Here is a 25,977-nt window from a genome sequence, read left to right as displayed (position 1 = left end):
CTGAAACGAACAAGTTATAATGTCAGATTGTCATTTTTTTAAAGCTTTTTCTAATCCATCTATATACCCTTTCCCCCTCCCCCCCAAAGAACCAATGAAATTAATAAAGCCTACGACACTCCTCCTACTTATCTTCGTTTTCTTCTTTCCACTCAAAAAAAAAGACTATTCTCAATGTATAACACAGCAGAACCGTGATGACATGATATGAATTTTCCCCTTCCCCTCCCCCCCAAGTTTTACTACCTACAACGAGGGACTTGCTAGTTAAATGATTTACAAAAAAAAGAGATTGAAAAAGAAAAGAAAGGAAAGGAATGGTATCCCGCATCCGACCGAATCTATGTACCTTGCACACCTTGCACTCCACCCTAAACCCCGCTTTCCTTGCTTGAGTTGGAAAAGAGAGGGGGGCAGAAGAAAAGGGTAAACGCTATGAACGAGAAAAAAAAGGAAAGTCCGAAACACTTACTTCCAAAGAAAGAGATTAAAAGAAGAAAAGAGAAAAGAGAAAGGGAACCCTCACACTCTCCCAAGCGCTATCCACCCCTACCAAGCAACTTCTTCCCCAAAGCCTTTGCCTTCTTAGTCCTTGGCCCATCACCCCCAACCACACCCTCCTCTTCCCCTCCAGCATCCTCCTCCCTATCCTTGCCGCCACTAAACCCCGTCGCCACACTCGCCGCCTTCGTACTCGCCGCCCCAGAATTCGCCCTCGCCCGCATATGTCCTGCAAACGGCGAGCTAACCCCCGCAATATGGCGACTAAGGCTATGAATCAAATTCGCATGCATCGGCTCCGTATTATCTACGCGAGACAGTTCGTCGGCGAATGCGCGCCCGTCTTCGACGTCGACGGCGGGCGAGTGGTGGGTTGAAAGACCGCCCATGATGGAGCCGTGGGTGGAGCGGGCTTGGGATGTTGAAAGAGGTTTGGAGGCAGAGAAGTAGGAAGAGGCTTCTTCAGAGACGGCGCTGATGGTGCTGGCTGCGCGGCCTGAGGCGAAGGAGCGGCGACCGACGATGCGGTCGTCTGAGATATCGGAGGCGCCGCCGGGGGATTGGTCAAGAGCCGAATTTGAATCGGTGACGGATTGGTCGGGCGAGGAGGTCAAGAGCGTGCTGCTGTTTGCGATTTGGCGGAGGCGCGATTGCGCTTTTGCGGAGGGCCGGTGGTGCGATATCTTGTTGCCGACAATAGTACCTGCGTGCGAAAGCAGCGCACGTAACACGTCTTTCTTGAGTTGCGTGACGAGGTCTAGGTTCGACCATGTCTTGTTGCGATACTCTATTGTGGGCATGCGGAAAACGAGATCGTGGACGTCTTCCAAGTTGCGTGAACTCTTGCCCTTGTACGAGAGACAGAGTACCATGGATGGCACCTTTATGTAGGCAAAGGTCATGAATTCACTTGCACGACTCATCATCTCTGTCAGATCGTCATTTCTGACTTCCTTCTTGTTCGCTTTCCTCTCACCCATACCCATACCCATACTCATACCGGTGCCGGTACGGTAGAGTGCAAAACGTTTGCCACTGCGCTCGGATTCGTTCAATGTTATGCTTGAGTTGGTGGTGCCAGATCGGACAGAGCTTGGTCTGGTGGAGGGCAAAGAAGAGTTACTGCCTGGCGTGGGAATGTTCAACGCCGAGTTTGGATGCAGGTTCCGGCGGAACTCGGTTCCACTACGAGGTGGATTGTCGCGGAAGAAACGGAAGTAGTGGTTGCTAGGTCTCTTCGGTGGGCTTCTCTTCTTGTAATCACTCTTCTGAGAGGGGTCAGGCAGTTGCAACGTGGGAGTAAGTCGTCGTTTGAGAGACTCCACGGCGCCTTCGTCGGTTGATAGCGATGCTCCCATGTTATGAGGTACACTTGAGAGAAGGACGTCGTCGTCATCCCCTTGATCCTGAATCGGCAGGGTGTGTTTGAGCAAGAGAGGAGAAGGTGTAGTCGTATCGCTGTCTCCAGACGTTGGGAAGACGTATTGAAGTAGCTTCTTGCCTATTTGGTACTCCAACTGGACTTTGAGGGGATAAAGCTCAACCTCGAAATGCTCGACAACAGGTATTCCGGCAATCGATTCCAAGGCTACAAGGTATACCTTGAGACATTTCGCGTTTTCCGGCAGCGTTTGGTCTTTCTCCAAAAAGGGCGAGATCATCTCGGGGTATAGTGCGTTTGGTAGCAGGTTGAGACCACGGACCTGCTCAATCTCCATCGAGTTCGCGTTTGACCCGTCGTTGTTGTCAGTTCGATCAAACACCACATTCTTGAGTTGGAACTCTGCCAGAGACTCAGCGCCCTCGCGGAGAAGATGCCATACGATGTCAGAAGCCGCGACACAAATTCTCAAGAGACCCGTTGACTCCCTAGTCTGTGAACGATCGTCTTGCTTGCGCTGTGCAGTGGTAATGGCTTTCATGACGAAGAACAGCTCATCCTCGTATACAGCCAGGTCCTTCTCGACTTCAATGCGATCTTCCCATCCTTGCTTGTCCAAGTACTTTTCGTGGATCTGGAAGACAGTCTTAATCTCCTCAAGTTGTTGAATACGCTCCTGGAGACCCATAACCAGTTTCGGCGCACCAGCGAGATCGGTGAAATCAGATGCCAGCATGATCTTCTCAAGGCGTTCATTGCGCGTCTTTTCTAGTGGCTCACGATACAGCAAGAGGTCAAGTACAATAACATACATTGCATAGTATTGCCTCGAATCGCACATCGCTCGAACATGTGGAAAGTCTACCCAGAGGTGGTCGATTCTGCTTTCCACGTGGTTGGTGGATGATGCGGAGTCAGCTGCCGAAACGTCATCATTGTACTTCAGGCGCAGCGCATTGTATTTGTCATATCGCATACTGGCCGAGGTACGCTGGACGACTCGCTGGAAACCGAATGGATTGGTGTGGAACTCAAACATGACTTCAAATGGTACCCATGGAGGCCATGCTGAGCCAGCAGGCGACCCATAGCTGCTTCCAGAGTACATGTGAATGTCCTCAGTACTGCTGAATGTCTTGGAGTTTGTCACAAAGATCTGCAGGCTGTCCATGGCAGTAATGAATCTTCGCTGAACAAGGCCGGAGACCTCATCCATTACTCGATCCTTGTCCATGATCGAAAGCACCTTGAGTTGAATGCCCTTGGCCGTAACGAGGACAGCAGATTTTGTGTCCTTCTCGCTTTGCAGCTGTATCTGAGGTGCGATGAGACGCACAAGATACGAGTTTTGGGATACGTAGTCGTCTGCAACATCTTCATCCGTTTTGGACGCGTTGGCATGTACGGTTTCTGGCACTGCTCCAGCTCCAGAAGAAGATTCGTGTTTGGTGTCTTCCTCATCAGCATTGACAAACTTCTTGCCGTCATCCAGCAGCTGTTCGATGGCTTCATCAATATTCATGCCAGCTTCGGTTTCAACGGTCACAGGAGTCTCTTGTGTCGAACGATTTGATGGTCCTCGGTTTCTCTCTTGCTCCTCGACAACGTCCAGGATGAACTTTACAGCCCTCCGAGACATGTAATAGACAAAACCGCGACGCTGGCTGACTTGATGGATGTAACGGAGGATGATGTTTCGCAGTGAGTTGCTCCATTTCAAATGGATATTGTGGATAATGAACCGGTTGTTGAACTCGTTTGTTGAGTCGGTGATCGGATTCGGAGGAACGTTTGAATCTTTGTTGTTCCTGTCCGCGGCATCTGGATCCTCATCTGCCTCAAAGTATTCGTCTTCTCCGTCTGCCTCTGGATCCCGGGCAGCAATATCCGAAGATGCTCCCCCTAACCGCTCCAACAGACTCACATGCATCGTAGATAAGAACTCAAGTTTCCGCTGAAGGAACTGTGTATGGTTCTTTAGCGTCACAAGGCGTTGCTTTGTCTCTTCCTGCTCATCTGATGTTACACGTATAAGTTTGAGCTCTTGATCATCGACAGTACGTTGATTGTGAGCAATTTGCTCTTTCACACGCTCAATACGTTGTTCAATCAAGTGGCACTGCACTCGCCGGGGATCGTTGCGTGCTGAGATGACGCAATGATGTGTAGGTTCATTTCCGAAGGCACTTTTCCTATTCTCGTCACCTGAAATGTTGTTGTTGTGATCGGTCTGGCGGAAGTACGTGAAGCGTGGTGCAAATGCGAGTGGTAGGATTTGTGTTTCTGGGTGTCTACGCGAAGGCAAGATCCAGCCCAGTTCGATAAAGTCGTCCATGTCTACCCATCCAAGATCGTTGTCAGGGATGTTGAACTTTGAAAGGTCAGCCGTAAGGTATTCTTGATTGTGACTACTAAAGTCATCTGGGGCCAGATTGTCCAAATCGTCCGATCCAGTTCCAGCAATACTTGCAGACACGGCACGGATATCTGTTCGAATAAAGTCGAGCTGGACCTGGTTTATTCGCATACCAGTGGTTTGGTTTTGTCGGCTATCCTGTTGACCCTCCGGCGCTTGAACTAAGGTTCGGAACTCTTCTCGTCGCTGATGCAAGTCAAACATGAAACTGTCCAGACGAGCTTTGAGTCCAGTGGCAGAAACACCACCTGCGCCGTAGTCCTCCATATCCTTGTGCTTGTATATGTGGCTCATGTACAGTGGCGACAATAAGAGGTTGTACTTGATGGTCGCAAGGTGTCGCCCGAACTTCTTGCTCGACTTTTCTACTCCGGGCCAAAGTTTGCCTTGACGTACGGGCAATGACATAGCCCCAGAGAACATGGACCACCAGCTGTAGAAATGTGTGAAGAAACGAGGAGAGAGATGGACACTGTTGTAGGTCCTCGATGGCTCCAAATTAGCAACGGACCACTCTCGATCAAAGGGAGCAGCGATAGCAATGGACATGTGGATGTGGTGACTACGGAAGCCTCGGAAAGCGTCGTATTCCTAGTTCTCGTTAGCATTTGCTATCAAAGGCAGCGATGCAATATTTACCTTTCCATCAGACGACTTCGCGTACTCGGGATTCTTCAGCGTGACCTCGTAATGAGGTATGAACTTAAAGGAACGTTCGCCGTCATCCAAGTTGCGCTCGAAGACCAATCCTGCAACCCATCGCACGTTACCATTCAGTTTCATGATTGTTTTCTTGAAGACGGCTCGCTGCTTTTGACTGGAGGCGCTGGAGGCTGTGTCCGGACGGACATTAGTTTCGGCCTCGGTCTCCTGGCAAGCATAATGGGTCAGATCTGGAATGGCAAGTACGTAACCTCCGCTCTTGACAACCATGAAGTTTCTTGGGTCTTCGTCTTCAGCCAGACTGAGCTGAACGTCGTTCTGCCAACACATGACAAAACCTGCGCCGTGGCCAGTGACCATATACGGATCCCGCGAACCTTTGAGAATAAGGTGGACATCTCCATCGCCTTTCCACGAGACATTGATTCGAGAATGAAATGTCAGTCTGATCTTGTCCCAGAATCCAACACGCTCCGAAGGATCCACAGGAGGTTTCGTGAAGTTTTCGATGATTTGCATCATGTCCTGAATTGCAGGCTGATACGATGTTCCCCAAGTGATCCTGGTTGGATACGCAGAATTGATGTCAATCGCCATGTCGGAGTAGGTCTTCACAGGCGCCACAGTGCGGCGAACATCGACTGCATAGCCACCTGTAAGCTCTCCTGTTGAGTTCCGCTCTGGCGGTACAACGACAACTCGACTGACACGTGAAGATTCGATATCCCGGAACTCCTCAGCAATCACAAAATCTGTTCTCATCGACACACTCGGGAGGCGTGATGACTGTATGTTGCCGATGGGTGGGAAGTGTATCAAAGGCAGTGGGTAGTCTCGGAGTTGTATTTTGGCTTCCCCCATTTGGAGTTGGACATGCATTGGTATCAACAAAGCATACTGCGTATCAAATGGCATGCCTTTACCAACCCGGTTCAAAAAGCGAGGGTACTCTGAGATGGGGAAAGAGGGCTTATCAATGATAACTTCCAAGTCGCTCACAGCTAGTGACATGAGAGCGGGGCGTTGAGGAACAGCTAAGATGATCTCCTTCTGTTCAATGTCGTCGGGCAACTCATCCAAGCCCCAAAATGCGGAGCGAAGGTCATCGATTGCTCGGTGCTCACCCGACATTGCAGAGTCGATGCGCTTCTTCCAAGTCTGGGCATTCAAACGATTGAGCTTTATGCGAGCATCTTGGATGGAGGTCCGGTGTGAGCCACTCAATCCACTAAAACCGTCTTTGTTATATCGCATGGGATGGTCTGAACGACCGCGCTCTGGCGAACTGCTACCATTGGATTCTGCACTCTTGGTGCGTCGATGGAACCTTAGGTCCTTTTCTTTCTTCTTTAATTTGCCTCTTGAAGGGTCGTGGGATGACTTTGCACGGTAACGCGAGTTGCCGCGTTGCTCCTCCTGCAGCTTTCGTACTTTCAAGTCAAAAGCATGCTCACGAGCGAGTCTCTGTTTCTGTTCCATCAGCCCAATGCGGTATATGGTGCCGAGTTTCCATTCAAAAGCATTGTCCTCTAGCTCGAAGAGTACCGCACGGCTGCGCAGTGAGATCTTTGGCACCACCTTGGGCCCTTCGGCTTCTTTCTCCAGAACATATTCGTTGGTACCAGTCCGGAAGCGGTGATGCAGTTGCTTGCCAGTCTTCATGACATTAGCAATATTGTCAAAGACTTGGTGCATGACCAGCTGATGAGGCACGCCCATCCTGATTGCGTCCGTCGCAATGTCAAACAATTTCTCATCCGTGACTGTATGACCGTATCTCAGCTTCGACTGTCGATAGTCCATACGTAATGACTTGACGCTAACAATTCGACTCCAAACCTTCTTGATAGCTGGATTCTCAGCGAAGAGCCGTATCAGGCGCGACCTGAGGAATGGACTCGACCAGCGATGCTTGCCTGCTTCTAATGCATAAACTTGAAGCATCAAAGGTGGATCGGCAGGCATATCCGCTTTTATTTGAAGGAAGTGAGTTTTGATGTCAACCGTTACGATCTCGCGGTTGATTTTATTCATGGGATCGATAAGATCGTCACCAAGGGAGGGTACGGACAGATGCCGCGGTGATCCTAAAGGCGTAGTAGGCTCTGCCGCCTTCTTTGACCCACCCAGATCGAAGGACTGCTGTAGCACTTGGAACGCCATGCACAAAGCGAAGTGGCGGTACAAGGAATATTGCAGGAACAGGCTCTGACAATACATATGAACGTGGAAAATTGGGCCTTGCTTATCAGAGAGGGTGTTGAAAGCAATCTCCATCTTGGGCAATGACAATGTCGGCTCCTGTTCCGATTGGTCATCTTCCTCGATGACGACTCCTTCCAGGCCGTTGAAATGTATAGCAACACGTCTGCCGTCAGTTGGATTGCCTGAAGACCTCTTGGGTGATTTCGGGGTAGCAGGAGGCGATCGAAGTATATGATCATCTCGATTGATTGTTCGACTTGGAGCACGCCGTCTGATGGGCTTGAGATCCATATCATCTCCTCGATCTTGCTTGTACTCTGCTGTCCACAATTCCAAATGCAGAGCGATTCCTCGACTGTGTTTTGATACCGCGGGGTCTATACCGGCTACTTCGACACTGAAGTCCGATCCTTGAAGATGCACATGGGCCATCCACATAGGTAACCTTCGCAGCACGTTCATTTCTCTCTGCTTGAGTCCGTTACGCCTACGGCCCATGTCTTTCTGCATTTGTGTGACGATCTGGCGCAGTCCCTCGCTGATTTCAGGTCGGACTAAATAGAGGGAGAATGTTTGCGCAGTGCCCCATACTTCCACCACTGGGTCCGGAGCAGCGCTCATTTGTATCTTCACTTCAAGATAGTCGGTCAACAGCAGGTCATGTTTCTCGACATCGGCTGTTTGATAATACAACTGCTGCGCATTCATGCGAAAAGTCGAGCTGAGCGCATAGTGCAAGTCACCGCCTGCAGCATGGGATGACTCCATGTCCAGAGATATGGAAGATGACGCTGAGATGAGAAGGTCGAATTCGTCAGTGTCACGCTTACTGACGTCCATTGGTGGAAGAGTGACTCGAATGACGGGCTCATGAATCGAAATTTTGATGTTCGCTTTTGGCAGAAGACGACGGAACAAGAAGGGTTTGCGACTCCTCACTTTTTGCGGCTTTCGACGTGACTCGTGGTTTTGGAAAATAGCCACAAGGAGCGGGAGATGTTTAGGGTCAAGGTCCAGCGATGGGGACGTGACGACTAGATTAGCAAATAGAATATTGGTATTGCGCTCTGCGCTGTCCTTGTCATTGGAGAAATGGATAGTTTTAGAAGGTAGAGTTGTGTTCAGCGTAGTCGTCGCCATGGGAATGTAGAGAAGACGATCGCACTGACCGTCAGCATTGTCGATGCCGACAGATATGGATATGGCAGCAACAAGAGCCTGATGTGCAATGTCATTGGGGGAGAAGTACATGCGATGTGCAGGGCTGCGAGGGTCTAAACGAAGCAGGTCCATGCCGACTTCTTTCATGGAGAGGTTAAGATAAACAGGAGGCTCAGATTTTTGGCCAGTCTCAATCTGCTTGGTAAGGCCGAGGAAGCCAACAGCGAACTGAAACTCGTGTATGCCGCGAAGAATGGATCTGGCGAACTCACGAGAGTCTGAAACGGTACGAGCCAGCGGTTCTTCGCGGTTGCCAGGGTGATCATTTTCTTCGGCAACATGCGTGAGGGGAGTGTCTGTTGGACTGACGCGGGACGGCTTCTGGGCGGTAGTGGCGCGGCACTTTTGGGCTCTATCCACGCACAGCTTAATATCGTCGCACGGGATGTTGAGACGGCCGAGTTTGAGAGCAATGGAGGCATCACGCAGTCCTTCAAGCTCCTTCTTAAGGAAGCCATGGATGTTCAGCGTGAAGCTATCAAGCAACTCTGTTGATTCTCTACCCTCGGGCGTAAAGAGTATACTGCGAGCAGTCAATAGCCACTCGGCGGGTCTTTGTTCTTGATCGGGCTTGGCTTTGTGGTGGTTGAAGAGCCTATTGCGGTCGACAGTCTTGCGCCGAGTGTCGACAGCCAAGTGCAAGCCCCCAACGTGTACCGATCCCACGTCGACAATGACAAGAGAGGATGCATTGGCTACCAAATCAACCTGGCACAGCCAATGAATATTGCGATGCAGGCGCTTGATCTTCTCTTTGGCATCCATCAACCGCTTCCACGTCTGGCTTCTTGGTATCTCGTCATCGGTCGTATGGCCAGGGGTGGCTTCGTCGGAGGGGGGGTGGCTGGTCTTGCCCGTGTTCGTAGTCCCGTTGGTCCACTGTGTCCAACCCGCCCTCTTCCGTGGCCTCTCACCAAGCGCTTTCAGGTCAACAGTCACTTTGAACTCGTCCAGGACGATGCTGGCAATGGTTGGCTGGGCAAAGGTGGGCCGGTGGAGGCTAAAGCCGAAGCCACGAATCTCGATGCGCAGACCATCCTTGGGGGTAAAAGCGATGCGTCGCAAGCCTCTGAGGCCTAGCCGTTGGATAGAGACGCCCGTGGCGATGCGTATAAAGGCGAAAAGAACAAAGGAGAGAAGGTATATCAGAAGCAGGAGCCCCGCAAGGAACTGAAGAGTGGGTAGGGCCATTGTGGTTCTTCAGCCGGGGGCCATTGACCGGCTCGAGTGTTATTGGGATATTTGGTCGCGAGTGCACGCCATGTGCTGAGGGATCAGGAGCCTCGTGCGGGCGAACATAATCGAGGGAAACGCAGGGCTACGAGAGGGATGGCATCGAGGGCGTCGTGGGCGAGCGTGAAAGTGCGTGGCGGCAGTGGATTCGGGACGGGTGGGCTAGCTCGCGGGAGCGGATGGAACGGACGATCCGAAGGCAGACAGAGGAGACGGCGATTTTGGCACTGCCAGTCGCAGGAAAGCTTCGTCCAGAGTGGTCGCGGGGCTGTAGAATACCTCTGTGATATCCTGCTGCGATGCACGTCAGAATCCAGAATGCCAGGTTCCCACGCCTCCGACGTCTCCCACTCCCTGTCCCCCGTCCGCCAAGCCTGACCCACATGCCTTCTGGAAGGAGTCCTGTCCCCACCTGCCGCTAACCTAATCTTACGCCCCCCCCCGACCATTTTCGATTTGCTCTCGGCGCCGACAATACGTATATAGGTAATCATTCAAGAGACAATACTGCATCGGGACACGAAGCCCTTCGTCCTTCTATCTCGACTGGCCTTTTCTCTCTCATCCTGGAAAGACTGGGAAGGTAATCCAACGCAGTGATCAGCAGGAACAAGAAAGGTGCGTATTTCGTAGCACACTAATTTGGAGGCGCAGATCGATTAGCATGCAAAGCAAAACTAAAGAAGAAATTCCGTTGGCACCGCGAATACTGAATGACTGCTGGTCGGCCAGGTATTGAAATTAGACGGTGCATTGTGCATGTACAAGGTGGCCTGTCACCCTGTGATGATAGTCTCTGGTGCAGTCCCTGATCGCGTGACCTTTGCCAAGGCGCTATGCCTAAACAGGATACCAATCATTCTTACATACAAAATCGACTGCCACAGCAAATCCCCTTTTCCCTTTCACGTGACATACTGACAGTATGCACAGTATGCACATCGACTTAATTGAGGCCACGGTCAGCTCGCATCTTCCATAGAAATGACCTTGACACAGGGAATTCGTCACAGATATTATATCACACATTGAAATATTCTTCGCCCCCAAGCATCACACCACGGCATTAATGACGCATTCTGTCACAACATGCATTCATGACAATCCATTCCATCCAGAAAACTAAATTAGCTGGCGAAAACCACAACAGTTGAAAAAAAGGAAACCAGGTCAGGGGATTATATGTCAGATACCTCTCATCTTGAACAAATCTACGCCTACGGTGATTTGGGCCAAGAACGAAAAAGTGCGTACAGTACAATATACACCCTCATCAAAACTGCAGCAACGAATGCAGTGTGGAAATCTATCAGAAAGCTGTGCTCCACTATCACGAGACCAGAATAAGACCCGTGGCTTCCTTCAACATAGCCGAATCCGTGTTCCTCTTAGAATCCAATACACGCTTCTCCTCAGTAATCTCAATTCAATTCTTCCCGAATAATCAAAATCTTCATCATCTACTAACCCCGGCCAAAAACATCACTTCCGAACCCCATCGCACGTCCGCTCCATCCCGCTGCCCGGAATCCCGGAACCCAGGAATACAAGCCATTCGCATCACAAATGCTAGGGTAATTTCAGACCGCTTCCCCAATTTATCCCTGCAAAATCCCTGCTCCCCCACTTTCCGAACGTCAGCAGATATTACCTACCTGCTCCGTGGATGTCAGCAGCTCCCGCCTCCCCCACCCCATGCAGCAGTCGGTAGTTACATATGTACTGAACCAAGAGTAAGTCTTACATGCAGTAAAAAGGTTACATTGCGGCATCTCCTTTATGTACAAGCAATCAAGCGTACAAAGAAAGGAAGCAAGTATTCCACATGCTACGATTTCGAAAGAGCCACCACAAAAGATCAAAATTAGGAGCCAAAGACTTTCCAATAACTCCCAAACAAACGCACGAGCGACACAGTCTGAACACCCCGACAACAATTCCATCCTCCGAACGCATCATATCTCGCACCTCCAATCTCCAACACTACAGTCCCCTTCTCAAACTAGCAGCCCTGATTCCGTGAAAAACATTCCTTGGAACATCCAGAGTTCCTACACCCAAATCCTGAGTTCGCCGGAACTCCGGGGTCACGGACTTTGACGGAGCTACGTCGGTGTAATAGTCAAGTCAGCAACGAAGCATACAAGTAGGAAAAACCACAGCTGGCAAAGAATAAGTCGCGTATGCCAATCCCTATTGTATCCCGATAGCCAGTACTGTCATTATCCTACAAAACCCCCTTCCTCCTCGGACCGACCCAAATCCCTCGTTTCATCCAGTGTGCTATTTTCTTTTCTTGGTATCCCAGAAATCAGACTCTTGGGGGGGGGGGGGGGGTCTCACCAGTCATGAGAGGAAGCAGTGCGCGACAGCAGGGCGGGGGGGGGGGGGGGGGGGGGTCGGATTCGCGTGGTCATGTTTCGTTGTCTCGTTACGTACTGGTTACTTAGGCTGCATAATACATGTGTTCGGAATCCAGCTTACTTTTGTCACCAATTAATATCCTTATTTCAATCAGTTGTTTGAGCCAATGTCAATGCAAATCCGGGAGAAATCATGTATTGGGGACCTTAGTTGCTCTTCGAAGAACGCTTTCCATGCTCACGATCCTGTCAACCCACCTCCCTTGATTACCTCTATAGAATGACCAGGAGAATATTCGGTGCATGGAATTCTCTTTTCACAATGAGTTAAAGCTCACCCGACTAAGTAATTACATTACCAAAAGCTTTGTTTAAAACAGTAAAAGATTATCATCACCCAATTTGAATCGTTTGCTGTGACGGTGCTGAACAGCCCCTTTGCATAGCTCCTCAATGGCTGGCATCTCAGCCCATTCACAGAATCCGGGTCGAAGCAGAAACAACCACTATCAGCTCTACCTTCATAAAAGAATATCAGAAGCCGGACTCTACAAAGCTCCTTTCGAACATCGCCAACATGAAACTTTTTTCTTGCTTGACCTACCTTCCCACCTCCGCTGTCTTTGCGGTTAGTGGTGCAGTCACGAGAGTCAACGAGGACAAAAGCACTTGAGGTGCGTCAAGGCCATGGTTGTGAAGGAAGTCCTTCTACCCTCTCGATACCTCGTCTCACCAACCAAAGCCCACACAGGATCGCAGTCTCGAAACCCCCATCGAACGAAAAACATTGGTCCAAAGATTCATATTGACAATTATCGAGGCCTCTTTCATCTTTAATACATGCACAAAGTCTCGGGATGGATTATCTACAAACATGACTTTTGCTTCATCCGCATTAACAAACAGTCGTGAACATCCTCCCCCACCTCCTCTAACAAGCCAAGATACTACAAGAAAAAAAAAGGAGAAGAAAAAACCAAAATACACTTCTGCCTAGTTTCTCTCATCTACAATGGGGGCGCATTAGGATCCATCATGCACTGGTCTACACGCATAAGCTGCTTTCCAGTCTTCTTCGCAATCTGGATGAACTCCCTCAGGTAGCTGACAGTGCTGGGGTAAAGGTAGTGCAGCACGACCAAGTTGCCACCCTTGTTGACGTCACGCTGGAAGGCGACCTTCTGCTGCTCGGGGGTGTCGGTCTCGGCCCACAGCCAGTCCTCGACGTCGACGCTCCAGTTGACAATGTGGGCGTCCTTGCCGACGGCCTTTGTGAGACGCGAGCGCATGCGGGCACCCTCGTTACCGAAGGGGGGACGGAAGTACTTGGATTGGTAGCCGTTGAATTGCGACTTCATGGCCTTGACGTCCTCATTGTACTCCCAGTCGATGGAAGCGTAGTCGGGGAGGCCCTCCATCTTGGGGTGGGTGAAGGAGTGGAGGGCGAGCTGGTGGCCGGCGGCGCTCATCTCCTTGTAGACGTTGGTCAGATTGGTGGAGTCATCGAGAAGAGGTGCGCCGACGGTGAAGAAGGTGACCTTAATGTTTTCCTCGCGGATGATCTTGAGGACCTCTTGGGCGAGGTCAGGCTGACCGTCGTCAATGGCGAAGGCAAAGGAGTTGGGGCGCTTGCAGGCGAAAACAAGGTTACCAGTCTCATCCTTGCTGGGGATCTTGACAGTGGATGGAACGGACGACACAATCTCAATGAGGGAGAGAGTGACGGACTCCTTGGTGTGGAAACCCTTGAGGGCGAAACCGACAACACGGCTGAGGTTGATGTTGAAGTGGTTGATGGGAATGTAGATGTGACCGTTGCTAGCATAGCGCTTGGCCTCAGCAGAGTCCCAGGTCTCAGGGTAAGGGGCAATAGCGGAGTCACACTTGCTGTTGTGCTGCTGGAAGGCGACAGTGAAGTCGGTGGTACCAGAGTAAGCAATGTGAAGGTAAGAACCCTTGTACTTGGTGAAGTCGGAGCATCCACCGGACACCTGAGTGTAGAAGGCATAGTCAGCATCAGGCGAGGTGATGGTGAGCTTGTTGCTTGCGTATTTGAGAGTCATGCCCTCGTCACCGCCGTGCCAGTTACCCATGGCATTGGTGTTGGCATTGGCGAACCTGTCGATGACGAGGCCAGTGGCAGCAGCATTGCTGGGTGCAGGAACAGTGGCAGTAGAACCAGAGTCTGAAGGAGTAGGTGGAGGAATGTACTCTCCAGAGTTGCCACAGTAGAATGCCATGGGGCCAAACGAAGTGGTACCAGTGTAGCCAGAGAAAAGGACGGTGGTAAGCTTGGCAATGTTGAGACCAGAGAACTTGCCGAAGGGAATGGTGTACAGTTTCTCGGAGCCGTCGAACTGCCAGCCGAGATCCTTGGAGGAAGCATAGAACGACTTGGCCTTGGTCGGGTCGCAGTCGTCTGAAGAATCGAGCTGGATGTTGAGCGAAGCGCCCTGGGGAGCCTTGATACGGAGAGAAATGCCATTGTATCCCTTGGCCTGGGCATCAACACAACGGAACTGGCTGTAGAAGTAGGAGCCATCCTTGGGAACAAACTCAACACGGTTTTTGGCAGGCTTTCCAACGGTGATGGAGGTCATAGTGCTATCGTCAGAGGTAGGAGATCCCATGGCGTTGTAGAACAGGAAAGTCAAACGGGATTGGGAAACCCAGTCATCAATTACCAAGGGGGCGCAGGTGCCAGTAGCAGTGGGGACGGGGACAGTCTGCATGGTAGTGCGGGTCGCGCTCGTCGAGGTGGGGTTGCCTCCGGTCGAGCTGCACCCAAAGGCAATCTTGCTGATTTGCCATGTGGTGGAAGAGGAAGAAAATGTAGACCAGACAAATCCAGTGATGGCATTGGTATTGGCACCAGAGAACTGAGTCAGAGGGATGGTAATGGTCTGGGTGTTTCCGGTCAGGCCAGTCAGAGTAACCCACTTGGACGAGTATGCAGCGTCGGAGCAGCTGCCCTTGGTCTGGATCTCCAGGGTTGCAGAGCCTTGGGCGGGGCCCTTGATCTGGAATGTGATGGAGTTGTATCCATTGGAAGAGGCAGCCTGGCATGGGAGAGTCTCGTAGAAGTAGGAAGTGGCGTTGGGCTTGAAGGAGAGCACACCGTTGGCGGCTGAGATTGAGGGCATGGAAGAATCATCTGCGGGAATGAGTAAATGTGTGGATTATTTTTTGGGGGCAAAATCAAAACGAACCGCTGGTCCAGGTGCCCAAGCTGTTCTGCTTAGAAGACCACTTTGAGAAGTCGTCAATCGAGAGGGGTCCGCTGCAGGCTGCATTAACAGCGTGGGTAGCAAGTCCGGCCGCGAGGCCTATTAATGTAGTAAGATGCATGATTGGGAAAGGTAAGCGAGTGTGGTGCAAAAGCGAATGTACAGAAGTCAAGGACTTCCAAGGACGGGGAGTCGCGATGCCCTTGGGATTGAAGGAAGGGCAATGAGAGCAGACGATAACTCGGGAAGATCACTTTCGGCGCGAGGCTCCTATACATATATTTTCGGCTCCGACATGGCGGTAGCAGAGATTGGACTAGCGAGCTGGGCATGCAAGCCCTTTCCTGGGCAGCCCTGGCGTAGGAGGAACGGCACGAGCTATTTCGGGTAGGCTTTTTCTAGGCGAATGCAGATCATGCATGGGACGGACGTATGGGCGCTCGCGGTAGGCTGCGATGCGGGACTGGGGCGTACGGATGTGGACGCCATGTACCTATTGTTCGCTGGGCGTTTGTGGGGCACAGCATCGATGTCACTTTTGCATACATGCGCAGTCTACATGGCCATCCAGAGCGCCGTCATCCGAGTGGTATACTTACACTTGTACCTATGTGACGGCGTCTCAACGGTACGACCTTGTCTTGTCCAAAGCACATGGCGATGGAAATGCTCCATCATGGCGTTCTCGACTTCCCGACAGACTGCTGGCCGGCCCCGGATACGATGGCCATGGCTGAAACCATCCATATCTGTTCTCTACTTTAGTCATTGCAAAGATACGAGAAGCCATACCTTGGCTTTGAACAGCGGCGAGCGGAAAGACTTGGCCATGACCGTTCGGTTGGGATGTTGTGCGAGAGCGCACAACGGGGGGCTACCGATGGCGAGACGCATGGTGGCATTCTAATTACTATTTCCTTTCTTTTTTCTTCTTCGACCTGCTCCGGTAACAACACGTGAGATTTGGGTATGTGCTATGTCCAAACGGCCTCGTCTCTGCGGAAGCAACGGTGCCTGTGCCCGGCAGGGTGGTGGGCGTTTGGTGCACCTGTCGGACCCGCAGACAATACAATGGTCGCCTGACAGACCAGCGCATTGCCGGTACCAGGCGGAGCGGGGATAGCGCATAAAGCATACGTCGATATAGCGTTTTCCCCCAAGTGGTGCAATCTGCCGACGATAATGGTGTGCTGCTGCAAGTCGTCCTCATCAACACAAACAGCACAATAGGCCAGACCCGCGCCTCTCCCGTCTTGCCACGGCACCCGCCGAGCCAGCCGTCAGCTCTGTCGGCTGCGTGCGCGCGACCAGCTGCCTGCCTCTGTCGAAATCCGTCTCTTGCGTCGTCTGCGCAATGGCACCGTATTGTCGACGAGCAATACGTCGCTGACCGAGCAATCTTCTTCCGCTCCCCCTGCCAAGGCGAGTCAGCCAAATGGCGCATCCAGCCCGGCTCTGCATGTTTCGTCCTTCTCCGCCGTTGCCCAAAGGAGCTAGCGTATTGCCAAGAGCGGCTCCATCCCAATCTCTCAATAGCGGCTGTGCTGGAGTAAGGCCAGGATGCGACTCAAGGCTGGCCAACTAATGCTTGCTTCTCTCGATACGGCGACCCCTTCCAAGGCCATCTCCCATCTGCAATCCATGGTTCATCGCACGCTCCCACCGCCAGCATCATCATACCGCAGAGGGAAAAAGCAGCAACAATCTCTCGAGCCCTGCAGTGCACACCCAACACAGGGCTCAAGTCCCAACCGTCTAGCATGAAAAAGCACATACTTCCCAACAGCAGTTGGCTAAGTATGACGCCGTCCTCTACCCCCAAAATTAGCTTTGGCCACACGAATATTCTCTCCATGACGACAAGCGAGGATAGTCCGCCAAAGATAATTGCCCAACACGGTCATAGATAGATGAATTTTGCCATCGACATCGCTACCCCCAAGCCCTCCCCAGACACCGAACCGTGTTTCAAGTTGCATCGGCTATCGGCTCATGCCTTGGTAAACGCAAATAATAGCAGCGGGACATGACTGACATGACTTTGACTCCTCAGGACCACAAATTAACATTTGAACGATGACAAAGACAAGACGTTTAGCATGTGCCAAATATATTGTCAAATGACCGTCCAATCAAAAATAGAGTTTCTAGAAAATATAAAAAAACCAGATCGTCCGATATATTCATGAAAGGAAAAAAAAAGAGATGTTAGTTTTCCCCCAAAGGCGAGAAGAAAGTTATACGGGTTTGGTCGTACGTAGATTACCCTGGAAATCCCTTTATCCCTTTTATCCAGACTTTCTGTTGAAAGCCCATATATGGGTAATGGTAATGGCGACGATCACATTGCCAACCATCTTCCCCAGAAGACCCTTGATCCAATCCACCACTCACCCACAAATCAACTCGGCGCTCCTCCCCCCCTCTCTCTCTCCACGGCGCCTTGAACCCTTCACCCTGACTCTTTTTAACTACTACCGCTCTTCCTTGACCCCATCAACCCATACATCCACCCCCTCATTGTAAAAGCACAAATACCCCGCAATCAGCGCACTTTCAATGGTCGGATACCGATAATACCACACCAAATCTTTGTATACTTTCCCATTCACATTAACATGATAGTACTCTGCCTGCCCCTTGTATGGACACAGCGTCGTCGTATCACTGGGCGTCAGATACTCCCAGTTGATGCTTGTAGGAGGGACATAGTACCGTGTTCTCAGCGTCGTTTCCAATAGGAACAGTGCACTGGTGGTCTCAGCCAGCGTGACGCCGTCGAGCGCCAATTTGACGCTGCGGGAAGAAGGCAAGATGTCGATGCGTTTGTAAGGGTCCTTGGGGTGGCAGTATATCCGCGTGTCTTCTTCGAACCACTGATCTATGGCGGAGAAATCTACCTTGATGAGGTCTTGGAGTGGGCCGGAGTGAAAGACGAGAAGGCGGTTTGTGCTCCGCGTGCCGCTGGTTAGCTTGTAGAGGTGTGCGGCGCCGGAGGTGTAGTTGATAACTTCGCCCGCAAACAGTTTTGCGTCTCTGGTGGTGAAGTCTAAGTAGGGTATGTAGTATCTTGACTGAGTTAGTTGAGTGTAGTCTTCTGGGTGGAAGAGGGTGCTGGGAGGTGTACTGTGGGTATCGTAGGTCAACTTCCCACACGTAACGTGCATTGGTTGTATCGAACACATATTTGCCGTTGAAAAGACCGCGGATGCGTCGAGATGTTGGCTCGATCCTTTTTGGTCCGTCGCGAATAAGCTTTTGAGCTAGCTTTACCAAACTATATTCGTTAGTCGTGATCAATCGTAGTGCGTGTTTAGGTGACGTTACTCAGCGGTGGGAGAAGCCATTGCTGGGTTTGAAGCAGCGCGAGTTGTCTTGGAGGGAAAATTCTTTTCTTTAAAATGAACAAGAAAGAGAACCACTGCTGTTATGTATACGGAATGGGAGTGGTGATGTCGCTCATGGAAGCGGGGAAGGCACAGGGCCGGCAGGAATAGCCGAAGGTGCTTACAAAACAACAAGAGCTACATGGCGCATATTTCGTCATTGATATTGAACATTTAGCCTATTTCTAACATGTTTGGGAGAAAGAGGTGTCGTCGGATCTTACTATTGAGATTAACTTTGATGTGATTTCAGTGTTATTTCTAGAGTTCACTTCTAGTCTGAAGATGGATGGGCAGTACTTCACATTCAGGTGCCCCAGAAATGAAGTACGGCATCCGTACACCTTACCGTCCAAGATACTGCTAGCTCAGACAGATTTTCGAAATGATATACTTGTGCATGGTCTAGGTAGCTGCTCATATCGTGGTGTAGGATGATTCCTGGTGCTATGGAGTTTATGTATTTAGTCTAATACACTTTTCAAACCACACATCTACTTTCTTATCTCATTTGGAAAATTTCCAGGAATTTGAGAGAACATATTTGAGATTGCTAAAACAAGATAATTGAGTTGAACGGATCCATGTTCATGTGTGTCGGATGATTTGTTTGGTTCGTTAACGTTCTCGACTGCATCCTGATTCCAGTTTCCCGTAACTATTTTTCTTTCATCATGATCTTTTATACTACTTGGTAATATTATGGAGTTGGTGGGCTCTCTACAATTTTTCTTCTCATTCTTCACGTCTTACCGAGGTTGGCATATTCTGCTGCGGCTTCTCCCTTCATTGGTGTTGTAAACCCGACCTTAAGGCGTATCAAGATCTCTAATCATGTAGACCATCGGTTGTTTCGATACAACTATAGCGAAACATCAGTATCTGCAGAGCAATAATCCACTGATGCAATGAACTTCCATCATCTCCAATGACGATTTCTATATCTTTGGAGTTTTTTTTTGCAAATATTTGATATGAAAGCAACCGCCGCAACCAGTACAACTCTCTCTCTTGCATGCTCATGTCCCCATTTACTTCCTCAATACATACTTCAGTCATGGTTGTCGAGTATTCTTACATCAGCAATGGGCGGGTATCTTGTCGGCTTGTTATCTTATCACAGGGGGTCATCTCTACAGAACAGGGGTATCCCCCACCAAGTCGACGTCACCCTAGGCCACGTACGCGTGTATGATCCTATAAAGAGATGCTCTCTACAAGGCCCCTGTGGTTGATGTTGAGCAGCAGCGGGAGACGTGGGGAAGGAATTAGCGCCGGCGGCCTTACCGCTTGTGGACTAGGCACTCGCGTGTTGGGCCTGACAGACTCAGGGAGCCGGGCTGGACTGGCGCAGGACGACAACCGACGGGTGGACCAATGCGCCCTCAACGCTGCCTGCAACTACATACACCACTCCTACCACCACCACAGACCAAAGGGCCGTCCAATGTGCCACGGCGACGTCGCCCGCCCATCCAGCGCCCGCCCTACGTCATAATCCAGCCCCTCTGTCTTGTTCATTGACCGCCATCTCTTACCCCCCGCGACAACGGTGCCTTGAGGGGGCCATAGCGATAACAGGATGCTGAGAACAGTGGTTGGCCGCCTGGCGCGACGGCCATGGAGATTTGTCTTCCCTGGCCTCCTATTCTTCTTCTTCTTTTACTCTCTCTCGCACCGTACAGGGTCACGTACACAGGGGCCCGTACACAAGGCCAAGACCAAGTCGTTTTTTCCGCCTCTGGAGACAAAAGCCGCCAACTCGATTGAGCTCGACTACTGCAAGAATTTCCCAACCAAGCTGCTCGAAGAAGTGCAGGTCGTACTCAAGGTGGCCTCGGACGGCGCACACGAAACAAAAGCGCACCTCAACACGGTCTCGAGCTGCATCACCAATCTGATCATAGTCGGCGATAGGGACGAGCGACTAGGCGACCGACAAGTCATTGATATTCTAGCGGAGCTGCCTAAGAGCTACCAAAAGGACAACCTCGATTTCGAGGCTTATGTCGCGCAGAAGAAGGCACACGAAGGGGGCGAGACAGTCAAGGGACAACAGCGGTCGTTTAAGCTCGACCGCTTCAAGTACCTGCCCATGGTCGACAAGGCGTACATCACCAACCCAACGGCTAAGTGGTTTGTCTTTGTCGAGTCAGACGTCTACTTTTTCTGGGACACGCTATTCCGGCTGTTAAGCCAGCTGGACCCCTCTGAGCCTCATTACATGGGCGAACCGCACAAGGGCTCTGAAGGCCGGCAATTCGCCTACGGCGGGGCGGGCATCGTCCTCTCACAGGGGCTGGTAAAGAAACTCATCCCTGCCAAAACGGTTGGATCGACAGAAATCCCGCGCGAAAATCGCCTGAGCGTTCGATATGAGAACTGGGTCAAGGAAGAGCAGCGCGGTGACGCTGTGCTAGCCTATGCCATTCAGAACGCGACAGGACATAGGATAGCGCCCATGCACCCCACGTTTGCAAGCGATAAGATCAAGGATGTCGTCACTACAAAGGAAAGGTGGTGTGTCCCCATGCTCTCGCTGCACCAGGTCAAGCCGCAGCAGATGGAAGATCTTTGGAAGTGGGAGCGGACCCGGCCATACAACACTGTGAGTCTTGTGTCCCGTGCGCGCTGATGCACTCTGCTAACATGATGGTCACAGAAACCGTTTACCTACTCATCGTTCCTCTCGTATACACATGCCTTCCTTTCCCAAGGTCCCAGCCGCGAATGGTGGGACAATCTCTCGACTGCACCCGTCCCCAACGACCGCCCTGCGCACCACAACGCCGGTTCTTGTGGTTCTGAATGCGCCAATGACAACAATTGTTTACAATGGTCATATTCGCAGACGGTCTGCCGCCATGCCGACTACATCAAGCTCGGAGACGCGGTAGATCGAGAGAATGGTGGACAGGGTGAATTCGTCAGTGGTTGGGATACTGCAAAGCTGCGCGCAATGGGATTTGGAGTTGAGGCAGAAAACGGACAACGAGAATTCTACGCAGGCTGTGAGGAAGCCACCTGGCTTACCCCAAAGGCAGGTTAGACTGGACGACGGAGTGTACCGAGGACATGGAGTACATAATGTTCAGGCCGTGTATAGGGAGGCGTTTGCGGTTGCTTATCAGCACGTTCATGCATGGCGTTTTAGGTTGGCACCTGATTTGGGTATGCGAAGCACGGTAAGCAGCGCGTTGGCGGAACACGATACCGCCTTATGACTGGGACAAAGACGGCAATCAGGACATGTTGTTGTGAAGATCGAGATTGGGGACGCATGGATGAGCATGTATTGAAGACGGCTTGACCACCTGCTCTCCTTGGCGCAATCTAGAATCCGCTCTTGTCCGGATCACATCAAGTAGTAGAAGACCAATGTAGCTCGACTAAGTATAAGCTGGTATACGCCAGGTAATCCAGCTGCCGCCCACGCTTTGGGGTCCTAGTAGAGTTTTGTGACCATGAGGCCGCGACTGCGAACGGTTAGCGGCACACAAGTTGGAACTCGGAGCGCGGGCCTCTCTCCCATTTGGAGCAGCGGGACGTGTGGAAACTTTTGCATCCGGAAGCCATATGACGGCTTCCCTGCTGTACTGACGGGTGACATCGTCAGCAATCGCACCCAACGCACCCAACGCACATCCCGTTCGTCGAACGGCTTGTCACTCTCACTGAACGAAGCGCTCGGTCGTGTTCGCGGCCCTTGCTTGCCCTTGCTTGCTCTTGGCGACGCTGGCGTGTTTTACGGTGCTATTCGGAAGTTCCGTCGATAATTTTGCCTGGCGGAGCAGGCCCAGTCCAGGATACTCGGACCAAGCCGATGAGGAATCCAGTGTGTCAAGGGCAGGAATAGAACGCATGCTGTTACATTTAGTACACAGATACGGCTAAGCTCATGCGCAGGAGTAACAAGCAACGCGCAGGAATTGTCCTCTCCACAATCACGGTCACCTGCGCAGAGCAGTGCTTCATCTTCATCTCCACCCGTACACTACGTATACACGTTAGTCGATATTAAATCGGCTTCTCGAAAGCCTTGGCCCCAAGCAGCGGGTGGCCGGACCGCTTGTCAGTGCACTCCAAACTACCTACTAAATGGTGTCGATTTTACCCCACAGCCCAGTGACAAGCCATGGTTAAGGCGAGGGTTCACCCTTCCCATATTAATGCGGCGCTACTCTGACGTCGCCGGACCTACTGTGGAACGCGTAAGGTGCATGAGTCCCCTGTCTTCATAGGCTAGCCATTCCGTTGAGTCGACTACTTGCAGATGAAAGGTACAATGAAACCCTCTATTTCGGCGAGCAAAAGGCGCCGTGGCGGACGCATGCTGTGCTTACAGGCAATATCAAAGGTAAAAGTGTATTCACTAGGATAATTGCAACATAGCTTGGTATTCCACCGACTGCTATAAAGCTCAGCTCAGCCTAGTGAAACTGTCTCCACAACACCAACTGCATCCACAGTCTCGACGACACTTCTCTTCTCAGCAATCATCATGTTCACCCAGACACTCTTTTCCATCGCCCTAGCGGCCTCTGCTGCTCTTGCTGCCCCCGCCTCGGGCGGCGCTGTTCCCAAGTGCCCCATCGTTTTCGATGGCCGTGTCCCTCTCAACGCCACTCTCGAGTCGTTCGATACCGCTGCTACCAACACCCTCTTCAACGCTGGCTTCGTCAAGGGCAACAACTTGACCTGGTCCCAGATCCTCAAGTTCCCAGCTGTTGAGAACTCCCGCTTCGACCGCGGCTTCAAGCCTCTCGAGCTCACCATCTCCGATGCATCCATCTTCATGAAGCAGCTCGGATTCCGTCGCGCAGAACTCCAGTTCCTCAAGGATGCTGCCGATGGCGAGGGTGGCAAGGGTGTCAAGACCCTCCACTGGAGTGTCAAGCAGAACCCCAAGAGGGCCCTGAACCTGACCCACGAGTACCTCAACGTGTGGCACGAGGCTGCTGATTTCAGCAGCAACCAGTTCCAATTCCAGGCTGGATCCCTCATTGGCAAGAGCGATGCCGACAAGAGCAGCTTCAAGATCCTTGACCGCACCAACAAGCAGCTCTGGGCTACCCCCATCGACTTCACCAATTGGCAGAACTTTGCCATTACTCTCGACTACGTTAAGAAGTGAGTTTTTCTAAACCCATTCCTCACAATGATTAGCGAAATACAGTACTAACATCCACCATAGCCAAGTTACCATCTTCTACAGCAAGGGCAAGAGTGCCCTCCAGAAGGTTGCTGGCCCCATCGCTGCCGACCTCTCTGGTGGCGGTCAGTACCACTGCGGCATGCTCAAGAAGCCCACTGGTACTTCTGACGTTGCCAATGCTGGTTTCCAGGAGTCTCCTCTTGACGAGAGCCAGATCTACGGTGGCCTCTTCCTCGAGGACTCTTCCAACGGCTGCGTTTCTCTCTAAATCAGCGGTTGCCTATGGCAAACACTGGGATCTTAGGGGTTGGAGATGGACGGTGAACAATGCTGGTGCGTAGTAGAATAGTAGTGCACGTGGATCCGTGCAGGTTCGGAGTCTTCTAGTATGAGAATCTCGAGGTTGTGTTTTTAGTGCTTGTACATAGATATGCACAGCCTCAGGGTTTAATCACAAAAATTTTACGGATGCTATACCACAAAGTTTATCTTACTATGCATTACTTATGAAAAATAGGTGAGACTTGCGACGTTGTGTTAACATACAAGGATGCTGTTGGTTACTACTCGATGCTCGGGCTTGGTATTCCCCATAGCGCTTACAAAATAGATGAAGAAACGGCCTACTAGTCGATCTTCCATATTGCCCGCGAAACATAACATGAATCAGTAGTTTGTCACGAATCGCTCTCTAGCGTCTTAGCAGGTGATCACTGTAATAGGGGCACGTACAAATGGGAGAGTATGGCGAATATTTATTTTCGTGAATCTGATGCCTGCCTAGTTCGGACTAGCCCAGATCACCCGCAGGAATGATGGCATCACACATCTCGAGTCTAGCCTACCAAAATGACTCTACTGTCGTCTAGCACGCAAAATGTAAACTTCCTTCCCACCAAGGGCGCAACGTCCATTCACATACGTGTCCTGCTAGAACCCTGTGACAATGTCTGGAGCGACAATCTCAAAAGAAATCGCGCCGTCGATTGACGTGAAAAATCTCAGCTATGCCTTTCCCGATGGCTCAAGTGGGCTCAAGGATGTGTTTCTCGACCTGCCGCCGGGCAGCAGAACATTGCTGATCGGAGGCAAGTAGCACTCAAAGACTCGCACTGTATCGTATCACGATCACTAACATGGTGCAGCCAACGGTGCGGGTAAAACTACATTGTTGCGTCTCCTCTCAGGCAAGCGCATGGCCCCCGCCAACACCGTCCACATCTCCGGTATCGACCCTTTCAAGATGGGCTTGGAAGGCGTGACATATCTCGGTCTCGAATGGGTGCTGAACCCCATTGTCCGCACCGACATTGATGTTCCTACGCTGCTTTCCTCGGTCGGCGGCGACCACTACGCCGAGCGCCGTGACGAGCTCGTGCGCATCCTCGACATCGACTTGAGCTGGCGCATGCATGCCGTCTCGGACGGAGAGAGGCGACGAGTGCAGCTCGCCATGGGTCTCTTGAGGCCGTGGACCATCCTGCTGCTCGACGAGATTACGGTAGATTTGGATCTGCTGTCTCGCAGCAACTTTCTCAACTTCTTGAAGAAAGAGACGGAGACCAGGCCTTGTACGATTGTTTATGCGACGCATATCCTGGATAACCTCGCTACGTGGCCGACGCATTTGGTACATATGAGTCTGGGCAAGGTAAAGAAGTGGGGGAGCACAGAGGAGATGAATGTCAAGGTTGAGGCGGCTGGGGGCCAGCAATACACGGGGAATAGTCAGTTGGGCGAGCTTGTGCTCAAGTGGCTCAAGGAAGATTTGGATGAGAGGGGTCCGAGGAATGGAAAGGGAGAGGGTCTGAGTTATCAGAACTTAGAAGGCAAGGGCGGGTATGGTGCGGAGAAGAGGGCGGAGGATTAAAAAAGGCGAATGCAGGAGGGGCATGGGAACTGTGGGCTTCAACAATGCTCCACGGTTTTTTCTAAAGGGTTACCAGGCGTTTTTTGTTATCGAGGTGGAAACTCAACGATGATACCCCCGTTTCCGTACTTCAACATGGGTTCAAGATGGTACTAAAGAAGATTTTGTAGATCTTATTCATCGGATGTTCAGAACATTGCATAGCGCTAGCATCGAGTCCTGTCTCGCTTCTTCCCACACGCTTTAACCCGGAGGATGAGGAATAATGAGTTCTTCGTAAGGGTGAATTCACACTAAGCAGAACGGGTACGAATGCCTCTGAGGCTTACACGAGCCGGAGATTTCCCAGTGTCACA

General features: G+C 51.3%; 6 protein-coding genes across 6 annotated transcripts; 3 read left to right on the top strand and 3 right to left on the bottom strand.

The window, feature by feature from the left end:
• Positions 1-539: 539 nt before the first annotated feature.
• COCMIDRAFT_80163 (uncharacterized protein) lies at positions 540-9,578 on the bottom strand (the record flags this gene model as incomplete). Its single annotated transcript, XM_007684212.1, has 2 exons — positions 540-4,889; positions 5,148-9,578. 2 exons carry the CDS (start codon positions 9,576-9,578, stop codon positions 540-542), a joined length of 8,781 nt encoding a protein of 2,926 aa, XP_007682402.1.
• Positions 9,579-12,990: 3,412 nt separating this feature from the next.
• On the bottom strand, positions 12,991-15,331 carry COCMIDRAFT_80169 (carbohydrate esterase family 4 protein; the record flags this gene model as incomplete). Its single annotated transcript, XM_007684211.1, has 2 exons — positions 12,991-15,137; positions 15,193-15,331. 2 exons carry the CDS (start codon positions 15,329-15,331, stop codon positions 12,991-12,993), a joined length of 2,286 nt encoding a protein of 761 aa, XP_007682401.1.
• Positions 15,332-17,684: 2,353 nt separating this feature from the next.
• On the bottom strand, positions 17,685-18,557 carry COCMIDRAFT_31600 (uncharacterized protein; the record flags this gene model as incomplete). The annotated part of the gene is made up of 3 exons (XM_007684152.1): positions 17,685-18,279; positions 18,338-18,487; positions 18,538-18,557. 3 exons carry the CDS (start codon positions 18,555-18,557, stop codon positions 17,685-17,687), a joined length of 765 nt encoding a protein of 254 aa, XP_007682342.1.
• A 1,621-nt stretch (positions 18,558-20,178) lies between these two features.
• COCMIDRAFT_257 (glycosyltransferase family 31 protein) lies at positions 20,179-21,645 on the top strand (the record flags this gene model as incomplete). Its single annotated transcript, XM_007684103.1, has 2 exons — positions 20,179-21,204; positions 21,259-21,645. 2 exons carry the CDS (start codon positions 20,179-20,181, stop codon positions 21,643-21,645), a joined length of 1,413 nt encoding a protein of 470 aa, XP_007682293.1.
• Positions 21,646-23,097: 1,452 nt separating this feature from the next.
• COCMIDRAFT_31598 (glycoside hydrolase family 131 protein) lies at positions 23,098-24,019 on the top strand (the record flags this gene model as incomplete). Its single annotated transcript, XM_007684151.1, has 2 exons — positions 23,098-23,726; positions 23,791-24,019. The coding sequence occupies 2 exons, from the start codon at positions 23,098-23,100 to the stop codon at positions 24,017-24,019; spliced, it is 858 nt and encodes a 285-aa protein (XP_007682341.1).
• Positions 24,020-24,697: 678 nt separating this feature from the next.
• On the top strand, positions 24,698-25,621 carry COCMIDRAFT_31597 (uncharacterized protein; the record flags this gene model as incomplete). Its single annotated transcript, XM_007684150.1, has 2 exons — positions 24,698-24,839; positions 24,897-25,621. 2 exons carry the CDS (start codon positions 24,698-24,700, stop codon positions 25,619-25,621), a joined length of 867 nt encoding a protein of 288 aa, XP_007682340.1.
• Positions 25,622-25,977: the final 356 nt, after the last annotated feature.

The sequence above is a fragment of the Bipolaris oryzae genome, assembly GCF_000523455.1.
Source record: "Bipolaris oryzae ATCC 44560 unplaced genomic scaffold scaffold_1, whole genome shotgun sequence".
In the NCBI taxonomy this organism is placed as follows: domain Eukaryota; kingdom Fungi; phylum Ascomycota; class Dothideomycetes; order Pleosporales; family Pleosporaceae; genus Bipolaris; species Bipolaris oryzae.
This window is presented reverse-complemented; position numbering and strand designations above follow the sequence as displayed.